Here is a 25425-nt window from a genome sequence, read left to right on the forward strand (position 1 = left end):
ATGTGCTCCTCTTAACTAATTCAGTGCACTTGCACAGCTGTTTAAAATCGCTATTCACCAATGCAGACAATTGGTGATAACAGCCAGAACAGTAGCAGTGTCTAAAGGGCAGAGCAAACATGACAAACAACCCTCCTGCCACACACTCCCGCCTTGCAGCCCTCGAGCGCGCTGCACTGCATGAGGCAGCGACCCCGGCTCAGCTCCAGGAAGAACGGCTCAGACAGGATGCAGAGCTGCAGCTGTGGGAGGCTACAAGACCTAGGAATAAAAGCATCACGGTGGAGCTTAGACAGGCCAAATGACCAACGCTCCCTTGTCTGGAAGCATGCTGGTGGCTATGCACAGCGTGAAAGCTGCTCACTCACCTGGCACAGTCCCTCTGGGGCAGGCCTGGGGCCACATGTGACTGGAAACAAGGCCTGGGCCACGCACACAGCCCATAGAATCATTAAGGCTTTCAGAGACTGCTAAAATCACATAGTTCAACCCCCAAGACCCCCCCACCATGCCCAATAACCATGTCCCTCAGTGCCACATCCACATGTTCCTTGAACACCACCAGGGAGCGTGACTCCACCATCTCCCTGGGTGGCCTGTGCCACTGCCTCACCACTCTTTTAGGGAAGAAATTCTTTCTATTATTCAACCTGAACCTCCCCTGGCACAACTTGAGGCCATCACCTCTCACCCTGTCACTAGCTACTGCGGAGCATAGGCTGACCCTTTCACTGCAATCTCCTTTCAAGGTTTTGTCTGTACAAACCATGCAGCTGGAGCTTAGCTCTATGCAACCAAAGGCTGCTAAGAAAACCCAACAAAACAAACAAACAAAACTTTATAACCTGAAAACTACTGGAAAAAGCAAGGTGACATGCCGTGACTACCTGCCCATCTGGAGACTGAGATAGCACAAAGCGATAGAGCTCACCTCACTGTACTGCTAAGCAGGCCCTTCGAAAATGTGTTTGGCCTGGAAGAGCTGCTCACCAGGCAGTGCCAACCCATTCCTGTCCAGCACACACAGCCTCTTGCTGGGACATTTTCCACAGCTGGTGTTTTTGTGAATGTCAGCAGGAATTGCACAGGTCTGCTCAGATAGCACAGGAGCAGGGAACAGATCAGCAGGTAAAGCAGAAAAGTGCATGGTGCCCGTGAAGCATAAATAAAGATTTAATCATATGCTTAGTTAATATTTACAAACATCAAAGTTGCTGTCAGATATGCAAAAAAAAAAAAAAAAAAAAAAGATGAAAATAAGAGACAGGGTCTGCAGGAGCCAAGCAAAGCCAAGATATAACAGGTTAGAGTATTTATTGTGAAGTGGCATATGCCTGAGTATGGAAGGGAGACACACCATAAAAACCCCAGGAATAAATAAATATTGACATTGTTATACAGCTGTTTAGCCTCTGGAGACCAGTGATTTGTGGGACCATATGTTGGACAAAATGAGACCATTTGTTGATAATTGTAAATGTGGTGACCCCTTACAAACTGAATATTAAAAATATTAAGTAAATGGCATATTTTAATTACACAGTAAAGAGGCTGTTCTCCACCATTAAAAGACAGCAGATGTCGGGAGGAATTGATCACGTGACTGAAGGTAACATTTATTTGATAGCAGACCTTGGTAAAAGACATCCCACATGATTTTTAGACTCTCAAACAAACATATTTGGTTCAGACTTGCACTTAATTGTGAAGCCTCAGCTTCTCTGTCTTTTGCAAATTTTCACGTATTCTTCAGATACTATAGGGCTTGTTTGGTTTTTATTTTTGTTTTAATCTGCTTCACAGTATTTAAATTTAAAATGAAATACAATTAAATGAGAAACTGTAAACAATGGAGTTTGGAATTGGAAGTCAACACATTTGTTATTCTTTTTGCCAAAGGTATCAAGTAAGTTGCATAATTACCACAGTATTATACCATCTTTTCAACACAAACAGTACTTCCTGTCGTCTTTGAAAGTGCCCTTAGTGAACAACAGAAAGTGCAGACTCCAAAGAATAGCAGCCCAGGGAGGAGCCAGGAGCATCACAATGCCTTATGAGTTGCATAATGGAATTATATAGAGACAGGCAGCAAGTAGTCACCAGAAATGCAAAATGCTCTCATGTATACACCTCTGCAGCTGAGGCAGAGGAGAGATACCAAGGGTTTTGTAGCCTCCTTCCTGCCTATCGTGGTCCGACATTAAGACAAATGTGTGACAGTAAAGCAGCAGCCCATGGGGGTGGATTCTTTTTGCAGATCCAAAGACCCCTTCCGTACAGGGGGTTTGATTTTCGCCCTCCGCATGCCACTGTTGATGACGACACGTTCTTCATCTCACATTGTGCCCATTCTATGGTGAGGCACTTGCAGGGTCTGAAGGTTGGGGCACGTGAAATAGGGAGCTGGAAGAAAGCATGCTGCTATCCCATTGGAAGCAAACGGCAGCGTGGGCCCATAGAAAACTTCTTCCTTCCCTTCCTTGCTGACATCCAGTACCTGCAGGGCAAAGCATAGAAAACATTTCTGGGATCACAAAAGTAGTCTGAAATAAATTTGCTGGCACAGAATGCACGAGTGTACTACTAATTCCAGCAGAAATGTAGTTTCAGATCACTTCTAGATTGCTCTTGGGGATCTGCTGATTTATTGCTGTCCTTATCACCCAACTCTTACCCTAGCTTAGCCACTTCACAGCAGACAGTGACATTTGGTAGTGCAGCCATGTGAGCAGAGCACCAAAATGCTGAGCAGTTGTCACAAAGCATGATTCATTTCTAAACTTGGAGCAAGGGAAACTGGAAAGACTAAATACATGAATGACTTAAAGACAATGAAGATGTATGGAGAAAAATGGGTTTTATTCCAAAAGCAAGAGTAAACTCAGACTTTGTGGATTTGAAGATAAAAGAGCTGATTTCATTGGTGAAAGCCAGGCACAGTGCCAACAGCTCTGCCAGAGCATCCTTACTCTCCTTTTCCCATTAAAGCTGGGACTGTGTCAGGCAAGTTTCCAGCTCACAACCACGATTTTAAGGAAATGGGCAAATTTCCATTTTGAAAGTGAGATCTCAGGCTCATCATCACCTGTCCCTAAGCAGTATTTAAACCCAGGTGCAAAACTACAAACTACCCACTGACTATAAACAAGCAAGGCCACTGCCTTGACACTGTACTGCTCATTACTCCATTCAGAGAACTGTACTTCAACTAGTGTTCCCCAACCTACGTGTTGTTTTTTTCCAAGGAAAATTTTTAGATATGGTATCCGACATCCTAGTAACACTCAATGATAATATCAGAAGAGTAAGATTTTAACTGTTTATCTTGCTCTCATTCATTATAAGATCAGCAGCTCAACATCTGATACATTCCCTTCTGCTGGGTCTAACTTCCATCCTTATGGGACAGCTTGAAGGTTAAATTCTAAAATGTTCAGTTGGAAGCTAATGAAAATATTGCTTATCAGCAAAAGTGCAGAAACAGAGATGGAACCAAGAGTTCCTGTGTGACCAGCTCGGCAGTTACAGAAAAGCTATGGCCACGATGCAGATTGGCTTCACTCAGAAGACTGCAGGAAGATAAGAACTCCTAATTTCTGTATGGGAACATCTGAAGAACACGGATCTGCAGGTAAGCTGCTGTTACACAAGATGAGAGAGCAGAAGAGTTTACTGAACAATCTACTGCCTACAGCAGGGATCAAAACTTCCATTCAAGCTTTGAAGCAGTAAGCACTTGGGCAGGTTGCAGGCTTACTGAACTTTGCCAAAGAACGACACATTAACTCTGGCTGCTCTTCTAAAAGACAGCTTGGAGAGGAATAACGTCACACGAATGGCTGAAAACATGTTAGCCCACATCTCACTGTCCATTTCTGCATCTCTTTTACTTTTGAACTCTGCTGTGTAACCTGAGAATATTTTTTTACTGAGAATATTTGTTTTACTCAAATCTTGTTAAAGGAGAGATTCCTCAACCCTGTTTTCCAAGAGTATCTTACTTAAAATAATTATATTTAATTGCCAACCCGGAAATATTTCTTAATATCTGCATTTCCTCTCAGGTTGGTAGAGGCTCCGGGGCTGCTTAAGAAACATCCTTAATCTCTCCACTTCACCTGCATTTTCCTTTTTGAATAACCTCTGTGCAAAACATCTCCTTGCAAAATTATTGGAAAAGACTTTAAAAGAAACCTAAATCACTCACCTGGATACATGCCAGAGGCTCATTTGTCCAAATTGAATAGCCGCCAACTAAATATATTCTACCATTGTGGACCGCAACTCCAGACTCATTTTGACCTAAAGGAAAAAAAGGAATAGAAAACACTTCCAATGTTTAATTAACCCTTTTAACACTGAGTGCTGGAGTTCTGCCGTAAGATGCAAATGCACTTGGCAGTAACTTGAGTTTCAGAGTTGACAACTTGCAACAATCGATGTGAAACATGAGGGCTGTGCTCTGCTGTCCGCAGGAGCAATACAACAGATGAGTCGTGTCACAGATGCACAGTGGGGCTGGGCAGGGGACCATCTGCTGCCTTCTCAGTGGTTTCTGTGCACTTGTATTTCATAGGTGATGGGTGAGCTCCCTGCCTGCTACCAGCTACCATCGCAATCATCCATTTAACACAGACGTGATGAAGGATCTGAACTCACCCCTTTCCCCACTACAGCCACAGGTACAATAGGGAAAACTGCAGGAGTTGCTATGAAAACTCACTCCAACAGCAGCAATCTCCTCTCCTAATCTGAAAGTTCTGAAGTATAAGTAAAGCTTTATAATCTGCGCTACGTGGTGCAACACCTTCTGCCAGTTGTGAAATCACAGAGAAAAGCTCAGGTGTGGACTGTGGGAACAAGCCACCTGCTCACATCTGGGGAGAGGCTGCTGGCTCACAGCATTTGGTGGCACGGGGTCAGCTCCAGAGCAAGGGTGCCTCCAGTGCCAGGACTTTTGCAAGTTACAAGTCAGGAGTCTTATTCAAAGGCAGTCATTTTGAAAGGAAATGAACACAAAATAGAAGAAATCAATTAAACAGAGAGCAATATGAATATGATAAACTAGTTCTGTTTGACAGCGTGAAATTCTTCCTTTTTGATCCAAGCATCTTTTCCTAGTGTCCATGAAGGACTCTGATGATCTAACTCAGAAACCAAGCAATCCTGAAGATTGCAGAGATTAACAAACCCAATGCAATATCCTAAAGAACAAAAATCCACTATAACATCTTTTAAATCTACCAAAAGGAAAATGACACCACGATACTGTCTTATTTGTCAAGCATTTATTTCTCTGACATGTTGTTCCCAGTTGTCCTGAGCTTCTAGTCTATTTCCTTTTGTATCCTTTTGAATGGTAAAACTCAGAAGTGAATGAAAGATTATGAAAAGTGAGGAAGGCTCATTTCTAGGATTCCGATAGCAGTCTGTGCTGAAACATTTTGACAGACGAAACTGTTACTAAGGGAGCTCCAAGTCTGCTGCAGAAGAGAACACCCCAACATTAATGTCAGCCTTTCCTGGAAATGCAGCATAGAATGATAGAATCACCAAGGTTGGAAAAGACCTACAAGATCATCCAGTCCATCAGTACTTCTCACTAAACCACATCTCTCAGCACAACATGTAAACATTCCTTGAACACCTCCAGGATCAGTAACTCCATTACCTCCCTGGGCAGCCCGTTCCAGTGCCTGACCACTCTTTCAGAAAAGAAATATTTCAGAAAAGAAAAGTTAGTATTTCCTAACGTCCAGCCTGAATCTTCTCTGGCGCAACTTGAAGCCATTCCATCTCTTCCTATCACCAGTTACACAAGAGAAGAGGCCACCCCCAGCTCACTACAGCCTCCCTTCTCTTCTGGAAAGCTACTGTTGGTGCCAAGAATACTCTGAGAATGTGTCGCTTGCCTGCCTCTACCAGGGATTCAAGTGGTAATACATCAGGCAGTGGTGACATTCGGCGGATGGTATGGCAGGGACAGAGAGTTGCAGTACATTGTGATTTGAAACTGGAACAGTTCCACCTAATGACCGTAATAAGAAATTCTGCAGATGACACAGCTATCTAAGCTACTCAATGCATCCTTGATTTGATAGATTTCCAACAAAGACTCCTCCTTTCTGGAAATGTATAAAGATGAAGATGTTTGGAAATAAGTGACAGTTAATGGATTTGAGTGTAAGCCTTGATCTAGTGTGTCAGCAGAAAAAGATAAAAATGATGATATGGTAGAAATGTATCTGCCTATTGTAGACACCAAACATGGAACTAAATCTACCAGTGCATGCAAGCTTCTAGAGAATCAAAAATAAGTACTGGTAATAATATTTTTGCTTTCCAAATTAATTATATGTGTTGTCTTAAAAATGTAGCCTGCAATATCCTAAAACAAATGTTTTCTTAAACAATGAATGCCAGGACAGTAATCAAAACTCTCGTGTCTCAACAATGACCCCGAAGCTAGAGGCAACCGTGGTGAAATTGTGGAGTTCCATATACCAAAGGCATGAAAAGGACTTATGTTTTAATTTAATAGTGGCAATTTTTCTCCTTTTTGTACAACTTGCCTGTCAACATGTTGAAGCTGCATCGTGTCCACTGGTCAGCATCAATGCTGTAGGAGTCTATGTGCCGAACCAGGATCCGATCATTGTTGTAGTCCAGGTCATTCCCACCTAGCACATAGAGTTTCCTTTGGACTGCAGCCATGGAGTGATACACTCTCCTCTGCAGCATTGGGCTACGGCTTAACCACTTGTTCTGCAAAGAAAAAGACAGAACTTGCCTCAGCACTGCTTGAAGTCATACCTCTATTAGCAATACAATGACATCTGCATTTACTGGTGTTCTCCTCACCCATGGCTAGAGATTCAAGGTGTATATACTTGTGTTATTCATTATGTTAAGCATGCATGTTGGTTACAACATCCACCAGCTATAACAGAATTTTAACATGTGGTTTACAGTTCTCACATTTAAAGTTATTAATATGAGGCTATTTCTTGCTCTGTTTTTCTGTTTAGCTGATGAGGCTTCAAAGCCTGTTTGTTTTTTTTTTTTTTTTTTCTTTTCCTGCAGAATTCAGTAGCAAATCTTCCTTAAGCAAGACTATTAGATGATTCTTTTGTATACGGCACTAACATGTCTGTACCAACCAGCTCTGAAAGAGAAGAGAGATTCTTCTACCCTTCATTATTCAGAAGCTTATTTGGTCTTATCCTTGGGGAGTGAAGCAACAGGGAAAAATAATTTCTTAAAGGATCTTCTTAAATGATTTGTGCACTTGGTTTAACGCTCACCCTTTATTTGCAGGCACTCACAAAGTAAAATCCTTTTGCATATTTTTCCTTCTGTTAACGATATTCAGGAATTCTACTATTTGTGGGGTGGAGGGAGGACACAAAAGAAGAGCAATTACAGCACAGTATTTTAAATGCAGGAAAGCAATTGCTTCTACTATGCTTACAGAAGCAACAACCTGGCAATCGACAAGATTAATTTATCTACAAGGAGGAAGTTAAAATCTGTGAGGAAATTCTTTGTGTTACACGTGCTAGTGCTTGTGGTAGCTCAAGAGTCTCTAATAACACAGCCTTTTAACCTCTGCAATATATAGCTATACATTTCAATGTGTAACAGTTGAGTATTAGGCATTAATGCTTGCATTAGTAGTCCAGTCTCTTAACACGAGACTATAGGCACCATCTGCTTTGCAAAGCCTGCCTGCATCCCCTGATTATATCTTCAGGTTCCTCCACTGCGGTGCCTGCCAGGTGAGCCGCTGCACGCTGCAAAGGCAGCGAAAGCGAGGGGCCTGGCGGGGTCATTTCTAATAAGGCAGTGTGTGCATGCTAATCAGTGGTGGGGAAGCAGAGGTCACCCCGGCCGGCTTGCTGGCAGGTAGCTGTGTGCTCTGTGGCAGATGGCAGGCATTATCGACTTGCCACAAAGGCCTCGCGCAGAAGCGAGCACGAGCGCTGAATGATGGAGTTATTGAGATTCTGTGCGAGATGCAAGCAGATGTGATGGTTTCCAGTACCCACCGTAAACAATATGCCAGCAGAATTTTTAAAAAGAGCATGTGTGTACAAACATGAAGCAGGCCTCATTTGAAGGAGGCAAACGCACGCTTTCTCCTTAACTCTTTATAAGTCAGGCTGGGCTTCTTGCAACCAGCACCATGCACTCGAGTTGCCACTGATATTTTGGGGTGCAACTTCCAAAGCCACATCAGCAGAAGCCACAGCAAAGGACATGCGACAGAGAGATAAGAGCTAAATGAGTGTCCCATTCACAAGCAAAATGAGATTGTTGCCTGTAATTACGGCGTGCCGAGGTTTGGGCGAGAATTGGCACTTGTGCAGTCAATGATCTGAATGTACCTCATAAAGGACGAGGTAGCTCTGTCAGGGTCTGCTTTCTGCTTCAGCACCCATTTGTATTACGCCTTAAAAGCCAGCAGGAGCCACAGCAATGTGTCTCTTGGCAGAATTTGGACCCACAGACAGCAACCAAAGGCCCTATCCTGTAATCAGAGAATTTACTCCCATGTAGGAGTAAACCAGGCTGTGCAACTCTGATTGCAAGCTTAGAACTTCTATTTCCTAATACTGGTGAGAGGGCATAACCATGCCCTAACCCACTGAAACAGTCACTGAGCCATGCTAACCTAATCAAAACAAATACATAATGTATGAAATAATCCCTAAAAGACATTTTAGATAGTTGGGTAATGAAATGATAGGCATCCTTGCAGTCAGCAGAATAAGGCACTGACAGGTAGTGCAGTTCTGAAAGTCTGAATATATATATATAAAATAATGAAAGAAAACAAAAAGCTTGTGTGTATGTAATTGAAAGCTGAAATGTGAAAGATAAGAAGCAGCCTTGTGACACTGGCTTTAAGTACATGCTGCTCAGGGCTGCTGGATTACAAACAAATGAACAAACAAAATAAATACTGGTAAGTAGAGGAGCTTAAAATACATTTATTCTAAGATTCTAAGCATTTAATCTAAAATGTTTCTAAAACGTATGGACATCAAAAACATAAAAATCAGGTTGTCCATTACTGTGTTAAAACCCCTTCAGTGCAAAGTAAATTTAAAACACTATCAACTCAAATGGACAGCATTTTAAACTTAAGAAGTGACAGCATGCATTTGATAAGAGACCTGTTTTAAACAAAAGATAGGAGAGAAGTGCATACAACACAGATACCCACCTGCTTGGGATCATAGACCATGAGCCTGTTTTGATACTGTGCAGTATTTGTTACTCCTCCTATGAAAGAGTTTATACAGGTTACAAATTTTTTTTTGACATAGGCAAAACCAGGACCAAGATGTGGTATAGTAAAACAACCCAATTGTAGGGTCCATTTGCTGACAGGATTACATTGCATACCCCCAGTTACACTCACATGCCACTGCACCTTTGTCAACTGCAACTGTATTCCATATATCTTTGAAGGAAATTCTACATTTATCACATACATTCTGTACTGTAGAGCAAACATCTTCTGGCTTTGTCATAGTCTTACATTAAGACGTTCCTCCACAGTGATCAGAAACAATGCTAACCATCTGGCATATGAACTTCTCAATAATCTACAGAAAAAATGATATACCTCAGCACCTCAGGAAAATCCAGAATAGGGACTGGAGACACATCCTCACCTGGTCTTAGTGTGCCTCCACACTTAGGAATCCTCATTTTGTCGGAGCCCAGCTTCACCTCATGCAGTATTTTTGGAAGATAACACATAGCCTTTCCATGCTGTGTCACATAGTGCCCATCCCCCATCTGTACATTACACACAAGAACATGCTTTGGAAAGCAACAGTTGCTGATCTCACAGTGTTATCTGTCTCCATGCTGTTGTGCAGCCTTTGTTAGTGGCCATCAGCCACAACCACAAAATAATATTTTCTCATGCCTGAAATCTGATACCTTTACAAAGCTATTTTCACTCCCAATATTTAAAAATGGGATGTCACTTAGTGTGTTGAAAAAATAAAATCCATAGTCACTTGGATGGTTGCCTCCAGAATGCCAGCCTACAGGAGGTACAACAGAAACACAATGCTGGGTCTCTTCTTCTTCTGAAAGCACACCTCCATGTGGGGGGAAAGATGTGGAGGAAGAAAAAGAATGGGGCTGCTTCCTTATAAAATAATGAAATAAGCAAAAGAGCAAAATTATTTTCCTCTCTTCACAAAGAGCCCCTCGTATCAAGTACATAGCTTACATTTTTTCCCTGCAATATTGCTCATCTGTGGTGTTTTATCATTACATTCCCTTCACATACCGCTCTTCACTTTTAGATTAATCTGCCAAAATGAGATGCTAAGGATTTGCATACAGATTTGACTACACAAAAATAGATCTGGAATTAATAACAGTCTCTATATGTTTTAATTTCTTCTAGACTGGAGTACCCTTGCCTCCAGCAGTATTCTTGGCTTTGAAAGTCATCAAGCTGATTTGTCTGCTCTTAGGTTATGATGCCACATGCTGCTACACTGTCCCCTGCAATCAAAGTGCTCGCAGAGATAGATTCCATGCCTTCCCCTAACAAGTATATTTTATAGATTGGCAGTTTTGATCTCCCCTCCCCAGGGGGATAATCTGCATCTTAACAGGTTTCTATAGATACATCTGTCATTAAATATGCCATCTTATATCTGCATCAATTTTCAAACTCGAGTTCCTCCTAACTTTGAAGTGCTATAGCAAAAGTTTAAAATTTTCTGCCAAAATTCAAATTTAACAAGTCTATAATGTCCTCTTGAACTATTCTTTTAAAAATACTCTAGGCAGTTGGGAAAGGGCATAAGATTAATATATCTCCTAAAAAATAGGATAAGGAATAACAAGTTTAAATGGTACTAAAAATAATACATACTTTCAAAAAAAAAAAAAAAAAAAAAAACACTGGGGTAATTCTGAAATGATTTCTTAAACTGCCCTGCGTACTTTTTATGAGGAAGGAAGAGAGAAGTATGGTAATAACACTTGAAGAGTTGAAAATACAAACTATGCTATGAAAGCTGATGTTAGGCAATAGCAGCTAATGTGGTAGCAAATAAATTAAGGGAAGCGAAGAAAATGTCTGGCTGGTCCAACGACACCAAAATTTACAGCTCAGTCAGTGCTTAGTGGATTTTACAAAGCATTCTGGCACAAGCATCTTGCTCTGAGGACTAAAATCTCAGGAAGGCAAGGAGTGCCCTCAGGAGAAGCCTGTATCTTCCTTGTTCCTGCAGGATGGCAGTCATGAGAAGTCCAGCTTCCAGAAGTTGTTACAGGGCCACAACCACTGCTGCTCACTTCTTTTACATCGGGTGCTGCAAGGCAGGCCACAACCCCTGCTTTCTAAGCCCTCCAGAACCCTAAAATTCCCAGCACCACAGTGCCCCTTTGCATGAAGAAATTCTTAGAAGCTGGATGGGCCTTACCCTCCCTTTCCCCACATATGCAAAATATTTTGGTTTGTTACAGCACCCAAACAATCCACAAACTGCACTGAAAGACGCCTTAAATAAAGCCACCTCCGAGAAGGGTGGCAGGCAGGAGGTTTTGTACAATTTTCCCAATCAGACATTTATCATCCATATTTATATCGTGTCCTAGTAAGACCCCCATCTGACTTGAGAAATCTCACCCAATCCAAATCCCACAGAAAATCTCACCACTCTCTCTGAAAGTCCCCGGGTGCTAGGTTGTGCACATGAATCCCAGTTTGCTGGGAGATGTGTAAAACCACATGTTGGCAGAGAACTCCCCATGTGCACTCCTTCCAGCAAATACATGGAATATAACAAGCTCAGGAAGTGCACCCTACGATGCTTGGCTGTTTTAAAATAGAAATCTCTCCTCTCTCTCCTGCCTCTGTGTTAAACAGGAGATCATGCAGACCTTCTATTCAGCCAGCACAGGTGCAGTGAGGGCAGTTGAGCTATGGCATCTTCCCCCACCCTCATGCACCCTTAAAGGCACCAATGGCAGCTCCAAGCTATGACAGTCCTCTCTGGATGCAAACTAGCTGTCAAACAAGAGGGGCACAAGCCCTACCTTCTCATACATATTTTTTAAATCATTACAAATTATAGAATTACAGAATGGTTTCTGTTGGAAGGGAGTTACATCAAGTTACAATCCCTTTGCTATATACATGGACACCTCCCTCTAGACCAGGTTGCTCAAAGCCCCATCCAGCCTGGCTTTGAATGCTTCCAGGGAGGGGGAATTTACAACCTCACTAAGCAACCTGTTCCAGTTAAATAAAGAATTTCTTCCTAATCACAATAAGAATTTCTTCCTAATATCTCATCTAAATCTATCCTCTTCCAGTTTAAAACCATTTCCTCTTGTCCTGGCCCTATGTGCCCTTATAAGAAGTTCCTCCCCAGCTTTCCTGTAGAACCCCTTCAGGTACTGGAACACCACTATAATGTCCTCTTGGAGCTTTCTCTTCTCCAGGTTGAAGAGCCTCAGTTCTCTCGCCTCATAGGAGAGGTGCTCCAGCCTTCTGATCATCTTCATGGCCCTCCTCTAGACCTGCTCCAACAACTCTATGCCCTTCCTGTGCTGAGGGCTCCAGAACTGGACACAGTACTCCAGATAGAGTCTCACAAGAGCAGAGTGGAGGGGCAGAATCACCTCCCTCCACCAGCTGGTCACAGTTCTCTTGATACAACTCAGACTATGGTTGGCCTTCTGCACTGCAAGAGTGCACTGCTGGCTCATGTTGAGTCTTTCATCAACTGACACCCCCAAATCCTTCTTCTCAGGGCTGCTGTCAAGCCATTCTCTGTCCAGCCTGGGTGCTTACTTTCAATCTACAAAGAATTAATGACATCAGATCTATGTCTCTGCTTGAAAGCTGTGAGGTTTGAATTAGATGATCTTTGAGGTCCCTTCCAACACTAACCATTGTATGATTCTATGATTATCTTTATTAAAATATAATAATAATAAAAAAGAAACACTATCCCACATCCAGACTTAGACTGGGTCACAGAGACTATTTATCTTCTTATTAAGCCCCTATACATGGTATTTTCTGTGCCTGCTGCACCACAAAATTGGATTTGGTTAGATACTGTAGACTCCTATTTATTTCAGATCCATTTTTCATAAAACAGTATTACAGGGATTTACTGGGGAAAAAAAGATCTCCCCACAACATACAGCATACTAATAGTAATGTAATACTTTTCACTCCAAATCACTTAGAAATTCAATATTTCTCCAAGATACGTGATCTCCATAATTTCATTTGTTAAAATCTCACCATTAGGAAAAAAAACAAGTCTCAAAATTAAAAAAAAAAAAAAAAAAAAAAAAAAAACCCACAACCTTTAATCTTGATTTTTGAAAGAAATGTTATTAAATATGAAGCAGTTGTAGGGGCTTGGCTATTTTTCTCCCACAGAACTGAGTTTTCCCATGCACATCAAAATGTGACTTCAGTCAGTAGCCTTCAGGTCAGGCAGCTCAGACCTCTGTGGAACAACAGGATGGTACTGGCTCTTGGTAGCACCTCCTGTGCTGCCTCCTGAGCACTTCACCAGGGGGGATAGACCCTCATCTCCCCTGCAGATGCAGAAGTGGCACTGAGCTGAGGGTCTGTTAGAGGTCCCCTCGTCTCTGCACAACCCAATCTGTACATGCAAGGCACCTAACGGGAGGAAAAAGGCTGACCCCTATAGAAAAGGAGGTCACCAGATTTGCATGCATCATGGAGGATGAAGAAAAAAAGAGGCACAGTTCAAGTTCTCACTGTTATGGAAAACGTTTCACTGCTTTTATAGGAAGTGATTGTTAGTAATGTTGAACTCCAAGGGGCTCAGTGCAGTTTGTGGCTCTTTCACTCAAATACTTCGCTTCGCTAGCATGTGGCACGCAGTGCGTTTGTGAAAGGGATCAGGGTGTCAGATGAGAACTGGAGCCTCTAAGACTCATCTTTCTGTAAAATTTCAAAGCCATCTGCCTGACGCTGTACTGTCAATGCAGAGAACTTACTTTAATGAATTATCATTCACTTTTTAAAATAAGAAGATAAAATTAAATAGAGGATCATTTAAAAAAAAATTAAAAAAAAGATGAGAAAAAAAAGCACAAATATAAAAGGACGTTTCACAATATATGGAACTGAACCCACTTTTGCTGTCTAGAGAGTCAGGCTTGTTCCAAAGTGCACCAGTCCCAAGCCTTCAGGCCCAGAAGGGCCCAGAGGGATGGAGGCAGCTTGGCAGTCCCTGCATCCCTGCACCACCTATCTCCCAGCTCTTGCATGCTCTTGTGTCATGCACTTTGCTTATTGCCCTTCCCTTTCCTGCCACTGCCACCAAGATTTTAGTTTCTGTGAGTTTGGGTTCCTTTCTGTATTCCTCCCAAAGGAGGTGCAAAGTAATGCCAACTATGAATCCCAATAATGACAACAGAAAACACTTTAATTCTAGCCAGCCTTTGATTAGCAAAGCCGTAGAAGGAAGGGCTTGTAGCAAAGGTATTACTGTTTTGACTATTAATCATGTTTTGATGACTTTCTCCACAAATACAAGGTCTAAAAATTTATATTACTATTATATAACTTATTCACTTATTAAAAAGCTGGGCAGATTTTCATAATAGTTGTGCCAGCTAGTAGCATCAGACTGACTTTGAGAGCTCTGGTGATGACCTGAATTTCCCATAAAGCAGCAGGGATACTTCTCAGAAACATCCCTAACTCAGACTGATTTTTTAATCACATAATTTTAGATCAGATACTTAAAAATTAGGTTCCCTCCTGCATTACTGATTATTCTTACACTAACTTATTATATTTGATGGTGGAACAGCAGGTCTTTTCATCAGCAACTACTGATATGTTAGCACAATAAAACATCTCCGTGTACCATTCCTCTGCCCCTGAATGCCCTTGAATATACATATATACTCCTCAGCAATCAATTAGTGGTAAAAAGCTAGTTATAGTTAAAACATCTCCATCTACCTTTATTTTAAAAATAACTATGTTAAGCAGATAAATTCCAGCTTTCAATTTGTGAGTACATAATTCAGATCAATATCCTCAGAAGTACTGCATTTCATAATCTACAGTAAACCACCAGAATTTAGCAACTCTAACAACCAAACAGTCCTATCTGGCTTACTCTGCTGCCAAAACTTCATACACCATTCTTTTTTATTACAGGACCTATGTTGCATTTTCAAATATATGTGGAACAATACTGGTAAAATTTGTTTTGTTTTTGCCATTTGTTAGCAGTTGATCTAATAGGCTTCTATGACTTCTTCCCTCTGATTCTGCAAGTGTATTAAATATGTAACCTTGAACACAATATCACAGTGCTACATTATATAAATCCCAGCAGCATCTGAACACACAGGCATGCACATATTCCACTTCCATAACTAAACACATTAATTAATCCCAGCATAATATAATAGAATCATAGAATGGTTTGGGCTGGAAGGGATGTTTCAGAGCATGTAGTTCCAACCCCATGCTATAGGCAGGGACACCTCCCTCTAGACCAGGTTGCTCAAAGCCCCATCCAGCCTGGTCTTGAACACTGCCAGGGGGTATCCACTGTTCCAGTGTCTCACCATCCTCACAGTAAAACGTTTCTTCCTAATACCTCATCTAAATCTACCCTCTTCCAGTTTAAAACCATTTCCCCTCATCCTCTTGCTACACACCCTCATAAAAAGTCCCTCTCCAGTTTTCCTATAAAACACTTTCAGGTACTGGAAGACCTCTATAATGTCCCCCCATTTTCTCTAGGCTGAAGAGCCCTTGCTCTCTCAGCCTGCCCCCTTAAGGGAAGTGCTCCAGCCCTCTGGTCATCTTCATAGCCCTCCTCTGGACCTGCTTCAACAACTCCATGTCCTGCTTGTATTGGGGGCTCCAGAACTGGATACAGTACTTCAGGTGGAGTCTCACAAGAACAGAGTATTAGGGCAGAAGGACCTCCCTTGACCTGCTGGTCACACTTCTCTTCATGCAACCCAGGATACAGTTGGCCTTCTGAACTGCAAGAGTGCACTGCTGGCTCATGTTGAGTCTTTCATCAACTGACACTCCCAAATCCTTCTTCTCAGGGCTGCTTTCAAGCCATTCTCCATCCAGCCTGTACTTGTGCTTGGGATTGCCCTGACCCAGGTGCAGGATCTTGCACTTGGCCTTGTTGAACTACATGAGGTTGGCATGGACCTACCTCTCAAGACTGTCCATGTCCTTCTGGATAGCATCCCTTCCCTCTAGCTTGTCCACTGCACAGCTCAGCTTGGTATTATCTGCAAACTTGCTGTGGGTGCACTTGCTCCCACAGTCCATGTTGTCTACAAAAATGTTAAATAACTCTGGACCCAGCACCAATCCCTGAGGAATGCCACTCATCACCAGTCTCTACTCAGACACTGAGCTGCTAACCACAAGTCCCTGAGTACAACCATCCAGCCAATTCCTTATCCAGAGATGTCCAACCATCAAATCCAATTTTTCTCCAATTTTGTGACCACGATGTCACGTGGGACAGTGTCAAATGCTTTACACAAGTCCAGGCAGATTATGTCAGTTGCTCTTCCTTTATCCACTGACACTGTAACTCCATCATAAAAGGCTGCCAAGTTTTTCAAGCATGACTTGCCCTAGATGAAATTATGTTGATTGCCACCAGTTACCTCATCTTTATTTTCCATGTGCCTTAGGGCCTTCTGGAGGATCTGCTCCATGATCTACCAGGCCCAAAAGTGTGACTGACTGACCTGTAGATCCCTGCATCTTCTTTTTTCCCTTTCTTAAAAATGAATGTTATGTTTCCCCTTTTCTAATCAGTGGGAACTTCATCAGACTACCATGAACTTCATCAAACTGCCATGAATATTCCCTTTTCTAGCACAGCTGGAAAAATTAAAAGCAGTCTAGAGCCTACATCACGTTTGCCTTAAAAATCTCTAGCAAACAGGGTAGAGATTGCTTGTTTGTAATTTTAGTACAGAAAAAAAAAAAATATATTAAAAAAAAAATCATTCTTTTTCATGTACTAGAGCAAGGACCACACTCTGACAAGTACTTCTAGAGCTCTTTCAGGGACTTCACACAGATATGTTATAAACAATTTCCTAAAAAGTGCTGTTTGTCAAAAATAGAAACTGTCAACCGAAAACAGTAAGAGGAAGGTAAATAAATAAATAAATAAAGATATAGTAGAACTAGAACTTTCATGCTTTGTCTTGCCCATCACATGCACTCATCTCTTTCCACTGATGGAACAGGGGAAGTAATGAATAAGCAGGGGAAGGCTCTGAACACACCATGTTGATTCCCAACATCAAAAATCCTTTTTCTTGTACCATACCTGACTCTTAAAGCAGACCATGTGCACACTTAACACACAACACTATCTGTACAAAACTTTTTCAAAGTTAACTGTTGCAGAAAGAGACCCAGAGTGCCTGCCAGGCATCTTTGTGACTCATGACGTTCTCTCATGCCATTCTTTCCAAACGTATCAGTCATGATTTCAGTGTGTATGTATGAAAATAGGTGTCCGTTACTTCTCCCTCCCGACAGAGCTAGGAGATATAATCCTGTGAATTATTTAACTTGTAAGGGCAGAAAGATAGATCCACAAGGAGCTCCACTAACCTCAATGGCATATGTTGACAAGCACAATGAAGGCTTAATGAGCTTAATTAATCATTTGTTCACGCATCATCTATACACCATAGGAATCTCAAATCACACCAAAATCCTCAGAGGCTATCTATAGTTAAGACATTAGTCGCTGAACATTTTCTTCAAGGGTTGGTCCTACCTATTCATTGAAATACATAACATTATCAGCTTCCATGACACAATTTTTACTGAAAGGTGCTTCCATTTTGCCTCTTGTGCCTTCTACAGACAGCATCAACCTTGTTCCAAAGCAAGTGATACCAGAAAAGTCACTACAAGGACTGATGGCACGATGTCCTCAAATCCCATCAATGAGTGCATGTACAACAAAAAGCCTATCAGACTGAGTTGCAAATGATATGTTAGTTTACAATTACAAGGCCTATACTTTCATCTGCCTGTGCCATAGTGCTATGATTACATCCAGCCAGTCCTGTGCACTTGTTATTGACAGTCAGAGTTACACAGGATTTCTAATGAAGGTTGCTGTGGCCTGTTAATATATCTTCAAGAGAAAGAAGGAGGAGTTCAATCACCTGCCTTTGAGCCCTGCAGCTACACAAGCCAACAAGCATTTAATTCCCGATTGCAGGAATAAACACAGTAGTACCTGATCATACTACAGAAAGTAGGTTTTGCTTTCTTGTTTTTCAGCAAGCACACAGAATTTGTAATTCAAAACTTGTCAAAAAGTGCATTATCGTTATGATTCACTGTGATTTATGGATGGTGATTGGAAGTAGTGTACACAATATATGCAACTTGAAATCACACAATCACAGAATGACTTTGGTTGGAAGGGATCTTAAAGATCATTCAATTCCAACTCTCTGCTGTGAACACAGTTGTCATCCATCAGATAGCAGCCCAGGGCCCCATCCAACCTGCCGGGAACACCTGCAGGGACAGAACAACCACAACTTCTCTGGGCAGCCCGTGCCAGTGCCTTATCACCCTCCAAGTAAAATCAGTAATATCTAATGTAAATCTCCCCTCTTTTAGTTTAAATCATCCCACTCTTGTCCTATTACCATCTGCTTGTGTAAAAAGTTGTTTTCTTTTCTGTTTATAAGCTCCCTTTCGTATTAAGTAGGCAGCTGTGTTCTACCCCTATATCTCTAATCAGGCTTCATTACACGCTTCCATTCTGAAGTTCTTTAAAATACTCACTCCTAAGACAAAAGTTATCCTGCCAATAAAACCAAAGATGATTTAGCAGTCATTCAAGACTGCATTTTGATATCTTGTTAGTACCTCAAACTGTGAGAAACGTTTCTACCTGATATCCAAAGAAGACCATCCACCACATATCCTGCATGGCATGAAAGCGATCGGTCAAACGACTGTACAAAGGTCCACTTGTTCTTCTTAGGACAATAGCGTTCTACAGTAGGTAGGACTTGACGCAACTCATTTCTGCCTCCTACTGCATATAGGTATTCGTCCACTGCTCCGAGCACAAAGTGCTCCCGGCAGTTCTTCATGGGAGCTATCTCTGCCCAGGAGTTGGTTCGGGGGTCATAGCGACAGGCAGTCCTCACGGCACAGGTGCGTCCCGTGGAGTGCTCAGCTTCCCCACCCGCCACAAACAGAAAGTCTCCCATGACAGCAACGCAGTGGTGGCTTCTCCCCATGGGCATTGGTGCAAGCTCACTCCAGTTCGCGATCCCTGCAATGTGAACATTCTCCTGATCGACCGGGTTGAAGTAGCGCAGTTCCTTCACTTTACAGATTTCACGCTTTTTTCCACCAATAATGTAAAGAGTGTCTGACTGGAAGCGGGGTTTTGTCCTTCTGGTTTGCCAAACTGGCTGTGCATAGATGCTCTGGTGGTAAGCCAAGGCCTCATTAACAAGCGCTGTTGCAGTTTCACTAGCTTGGACGAGAGGATGAGAAAGAGCTACAGTATGCAGTGTATCCACATCCATAAGGCCAAAGCGGACATACTGGAGAAGCTCATCCATGTATTGGTAGTGGCAGTTGTGCTCCAACCACCTTACAGCCAACTGGAAGTAGGGAGAAGGAAGGGAAAAACAAAATACCAATTATTCGGATATAATTCTGCCAAAGTTTGGTCTTTAAAATCTGTGTTTTCATTCCAAGTAGAGCTACATACTTGCCTCAACAGCAATATCAGTCCATACAGAAAGTAGTCATGAATGAATGTGAGTCAACATAGAAGATACGTACTAAATATCCGCCTATATTACACATAAAAACATTGTATTGCATCATTTCCCAAAAGAATTTCCACAGTATTATCAGATTGTAATACCACTATATGCAATATTCCTACAGTTGGTGATGCTATAGGAGAGCACAGTCTGGGATCAAGCTGCTGAAGCAGTAATACAAATATAGGGACTATGACAATAGGTCCACTAGAAAGAAAAGCAAGATTCCAGTTAGACGATTAGAAAAGAAACACAACACTCTCTTCCCTCTACCTTTAATTCAATTTATGAGGAAAAAAAAAAAAGATAATAGATTTTTCAATTTTTCTTCCTGCTTCATTTATTTTATTAAAAATAATTGAGAGAAGTGTAAAATGGCCAGAGAGGAGTAGAGATGAGGTTCTGCTGGTTTGAGACTGGGAGAAAGAGGAGAGAAAGACTCTGAAACTGATCAGCAATTACAGGTGGCATCAACAGCCAAAACGACACACAGACTTGAATTTACATAAAGCATATTCAATCCATCCAGGTCTGAAAAGAGGCTAGAAAGGGCCTAAACCATTTCAAGAAATGTACACATAATTCTTGAAAATCTCCAGTGGTGAAAACACCCTTATTTCCACAGGAAAACTGCCCCTCATACTCAGCTATCTTCTTGGGCAGATCTTCCTTTTAATTGTGATGGAATTCTACACCTTCCAACTCACTTGCCTCAGTTTCCTTTTTTGGGATTGTACCCCAGAGCCCAGGAACCACCAGTCCAGCCCTTGAGTTTGATTATCACTGCCTCCCATGTGTAAAAGATGAAAAACCGCTTCCATTTTGGGTTGCAGTAGTAGAGAACAGATTGAAAAGATCATGGACTGTACCAGTCTATGCCATTCTTGTTTGTATATTGTTACATGAGACCATTAATATATTGCTGACCTATGCACTAATGACACTGCTGACATACTACTATTCCCATCTTTTTCCCCAAAGAACTTCCACAAAGTGTCACACTTTCACTGTCATTACTAATTCTACTGTTTACTTCAAGTCACTGTTCCAGTCTGCCAACAATATTCCCAATCATAATTTTATTTACAAAAGTGCTTGTAGGCCATTCCATCTTCTGATTGTCTGAAAACATAAAAACCTTGTTATTATATTCTTAAGTCATTCATAAAGACAATGGATGGTTCTAGATAAGGACAGGCTCCTTTGCTTGATTTTTTTCCACATCCTGACAACTCGTGGATGGAGAGCTGTCAGCTAGTCATGCATAACAGCAGTTTCATCTAAAACTCACCGTCCTGTAGTGCTCATGTAGAAGTCACATGAAAAAAACTGGAAAGAAAGACTTCTGTCTTACTAAAGACCTTCATATAAATACAATATATCAACATTATTGCTGCTTCTGTATTCTGTCAAAGAGGGAAGGTGACAGACTAAAACCACCTTCTTATTAAGATTAATTTGAAATGTTTTTTTCTCCACTGTTCTACTCAACCCCTGTGAAACAAAGAATCAATGAAGGGCATCAGTAGTTGCAACAGTAGTTTAGCGAGTTAAATGCTGAATTGAGCTTCAAAATGCGCATTACCTCTATGTGTTTAGGCCTGAAGATAAAAGGAAGTTAATTACATACACTTAAAAGTGTTTATGGATTTGAAATCATTGAGGTTTATATTTGAATGTTCTAAACCCACCAAATCTATATATCTGGTGTGTCCTATTGAGAGGTTTTGGTTAACTCCCTACCCTACATTATTCTTCAAAGTCTTCAGAGGCACTTGTATTTCCTAATTGACCAGACATTTGAATTTCACCAGAATTCAGGCTATCTTCATTATAACAAAGACAACAAGTGAGTTCACCCTGCCTGAATGATTTGTGGGTTGTTATGTTAAAGAAGAATTCATATCTCCCCTATGAGGACAGGCTAAGAAAGCTGGAGCTGTCCAACCTGGTGAACAGAAGGCTCCAGGGAGGCTTGATAATAGCCTTTCAGTATCTAAAGAGGGGTTATAGGAAAGAAGGGGACAGACTCTTCAGCAGGGTCTGTTGTAATAAGATAAGAGGAAAGGGTTTCAAACTACAAGAGGGGATCCTTCAAAAGCAGCACCTAAGGGTACTTTTGGTCTACACTACTTTCACGTCTCTTTTTTGATGAGCAACTGCAACAGGAGAATGAAGTGCATCTTGGGTTGTATTTCCTGTACAGGAGCTACTGGCCATCACTCAGTATCACTCAGTCTTAGCAGAGGAGTAGTGTAGTAAATTGCAGTAATTTATGAGGCAGGATTAAGAACCCTGCACATCACTGTATCGCCAGGACATTCTGCAGGCATTTGACAATCAGCAGAGAAGCTCTCTTGGGTCTTAGGGAAGCAACTGAGATGTGGGAATCACAATCTGTTCAGAATCACTTGTCCAGACTAACTCAAGCTACTGCTGAACACAATTTGACTGTAGTGGATGCCGTATTTCTGTGACCAACACCTAATTCCTGGTATGCCAAGGCACAGAAAATCTGGTACGCGCTAAAAGCAATACTGTTTTTATGTCTTTGTCTTGCTAATGATAACAATGACTGTTACTTGACTTTAAATTCCATAATCTCTATTTGAGACACTCCTTAAAAAATAATTACGCTGTATTAAAGCTACAGATGTAGGTATTTATATGTATTTTTCAGAGAACACATGACAATCTCCTAGGTTGTGACACAGGGCTATGAAGCTGGTTATATGGATTTAGGGGAACTCACAAAACGAGCCTTAGATTCATACATTTCTGATGCAGCGTGCATTGTTACAGTGCTCTCTAGCAGAATGTGCTGTCTCACACCATGGAGCATGGAAGAAAACTGAGTTATCTGTGAAGTGAACTGACACTCTAGTCAGTGGATGGTTTGACAGCTATTGGAAAGCTGAAGGGGGAGAAGATCAGAAGAAAGAAAATTAAATTTCCAAACAAGTCTTTTGCATGTAGAAGAAATAGTCACTGATGGACTGTAATACAGTTCTAAATTTCCTTTACTGTAAAGGAGGCAAAAGTAAATTGTACACATAGTGGAAACAGAAATTTACACATAATATATCAGCAAACACCTGTATATTTATCAATGTAAGTTCTATCTTTACTAAGTATTTGTTTAATTCAGTCTTAGAAGTCTGGTGCCTTCAAGGAAACTCAAAATTAACCCCATCTATGCACTATTTATGGTGTCCATTTTTCAGCCTATCAGGCAGCATTGATTAGCAACTACAATCAGGACTGGCAAAACAAACTCAAAGCCATTATACGCTGTATGACACTGCAAGGAGAGACATTCGAACTTCTCTAAGGAGGTACCAATAGCACTTGAAATTACATCTGTGTTTAAAGCGCAAACAAGCAAGGAAGTGAAAACAAAGAGACTGTCCACAATTTGGAATTTTAAAATATTCGTATCGCTGCTAAATAATTTACAAAAATAAGGAAAGACTCCTACTGCTAGTATCATATAGGCAAATTCTGTTTAAACTGTTAGAAGCTTCTTTTCCTATTAATTTTAATGTATGAGTGTGTGTAAAAAGGAAGCTACAGCCAAGTACCTATATTAACTTTAATAAATAATATATTTTGCCATATTCGTCTTCTAAACTAAGTAAATGACAAAAGTAGACTCTCAGAAGGACAGGATTTTCAAGCCAGATTAATTTTCTTATTCTGAAGCCTTTACCCAGAGGATTTTTCTGTTCCAAGGTTATATTATTTGATGCAGCAATGGAGTACATTCTGAAAACATCAGGAAACATGGAAAACGTACTGTGTGCAGTTGCAGTATACATCTAAATGTACCTTCATGTTGGACTGTGGTTCCACTGTATGTACAACGGCAGCTTCTGCTTCCAGCATAGTGCTTCAACATCCTGACTCACACAGGAACTCAGCCCTTCCCTCTCTGCCATTATGATCTATGTACCATATATATACCACAGCTGGAGAAGGCAAAGGGGCAGTGCAGGTTAAAGCTGAATTAGGAACTTCACTCCTGTTGAAGACATCCCTGCAATGGATAGCTATTAGGTTTTTTTGGGCTGCCAATTACAGCTTTGATTCAAGGGAGATGCTGAACAGGCAAGGCTACAGTGCAAAGTTTGACGTACTCGTTAGAACCAAGTTCATTTGGAAACTTTAAATCACAAAGTCAGCAACAGGGAAAGTTTGTTTCTACAGAGAAAGGGCTCCTTGGACTCCTTTCTCAAGAGGTCTTGGGAACTCCATTAAAGTCATCTGTGTCTGATCTTTAGCCGATGTATTCACATCAGAGACCCAAAGACTGCAAAGGAATTATGTTAGCTTACACCATCTATGGTTCCTAATAACTGAGATGAAACAAACAAGTGGTGGAAAAACTGAGCTGTTTTTCTTTTTTCTACCAACAATTGAACAGAAATGTACATATATATAAGTTTCTAAAAAATGAATTTCCACTTTCTCAGTAAAACAAGTGGAAATCTTATGTAAAATAACATAGCAAACAATCTCATTTTAGGAGAAAGGATAATTTTAAATATAGAAACAAAAGTGGAAGGAAGTATTCTCCTGGAGTGCGACCAGATATATTCAACACCAATTACCAGCTTTCTGCATGATAATCTGATGATGATATATATCAGGCGAAGGATAAGAAAGTAAACTGAAAAGCACCCACAAGTCTCTAATTTCAACATAGATGTCACCTGAATGGTCTTTCTGTTGCTTAAGAACAGAAAAAGAAAAAAAAAAAAGCCAGAAGAATAAATCAAATTCATATCTTATTAACATTAATATGTTGGCCAGTGCTACCGATCTGATAAATAAGACAAGCTGTGTTGTGGAAGCTACTACTGCAATCACTTTAAGAGAGGCCAGGGAACTTCACAAAGCAGAACTTGAGTTTACTAGTTCAGCATATGGTTTCAGCTTACACCATATTGCTGCATGTCCTCTTAAAACGATGACTATCAATTCGAACATGATTTGGTGTCTTCATGGAGTTTATTTCAGCAGACTCTGCTGAAAGAAACCTTTTGCCTCAAAACCACTATCTCTCAATAGCTGGCTATCTGCAGCAGCACTCTAGCTTTTCACATCAAGTACAGGAGCATAACCTAGGGATAAGGAAGGACTTCTACCAAAGTTCTGATTTGAAATCCATTATATATTCTGTAGAAATTTTCATGTACTAAAATGAGTAGAGATTTCCAATGGGCCTGAATTTGGATTTCTGAAGGGTCTCGGTCCTCCTTTCTCTAGGGACTACAGAGGACAAAATCCAGAGGGTTTAGGCAGTGTAAGCATTTTACTTACGGCAAACTAAATTGGACTGTATCAGCCTGTAATAAAAGCATACAAGTAAAGAATTCTTTCTGTGGAAAAACAAAAACAGCCACAATTTTTCAAAGCCACACAAATACTCTTAGAAAGCTAGCATGGAAGTCATCGAGTAAACGTGAGTTGTATCAATCAGGTAGTACCTTACATTTTTCAGCATGGGAAATGAGTGACCCAAACCTAGATGCCATAGAGCCTTAA

The 25425-nt window shown here is 41.1% G+C and overlaps 1 protein-coding gene across 5 annotated transcripts in view; it reads right to left on the reverse strand.

The window, feature by feature from the left end:
* Positions 1 to 267: 267 nt before the first annotated feature.
* Positions 268 to 25425, reverse strand: part of KLHL32 (kelch like family member 32) — a 124820-nt gene continuing 99662 nt past the window's right edge. For all 5 annotated transcript variants that reach the window (XM_090135983.1, XM_031610958.2, XM_090135981.1 and 2 more), the window contains 5 exons: positions 18984 to 19710; positions 9233 to 9291; positions 6576 to 6768; positions 4211 to 4305; positions 268 to 2500 (listed from right to left, as the gene is read on the reverse strand). In XM_090135983.1, coding sequence (XP_089992109.1) covers positions 2339 to 2500; positions 4211 to 4305; positions 6576 to 6768; positions 9233 to 9291; positions 18984 to 19710 — 1236 coding nt within the window. In that variant the 3' untranslated portion in view covers positions 268 to 2338. The remainder of the gene's footprint in view (positions 2501 to 4210; positions 4306 to 6575; positions 6769 to 9232; positions 9292 to 18983; positions 19711 to 25425) is intronic.

The sequence above is a fragment of the Phasianus colchicus genome, chromosome 2 (assembly GCF_987193195.1).
Source record: "Phasianus colchicus chromosome 2, bPhaCol1.hap1.1, whole genome shotgun sequence".
Taxonomy (NCBI): domain Eukaryota; kingdom Metazoa; phylum Chordata; class Aves; order Galliformes; family Phasianidae; genus Phasianus; species Phasianus colchicus.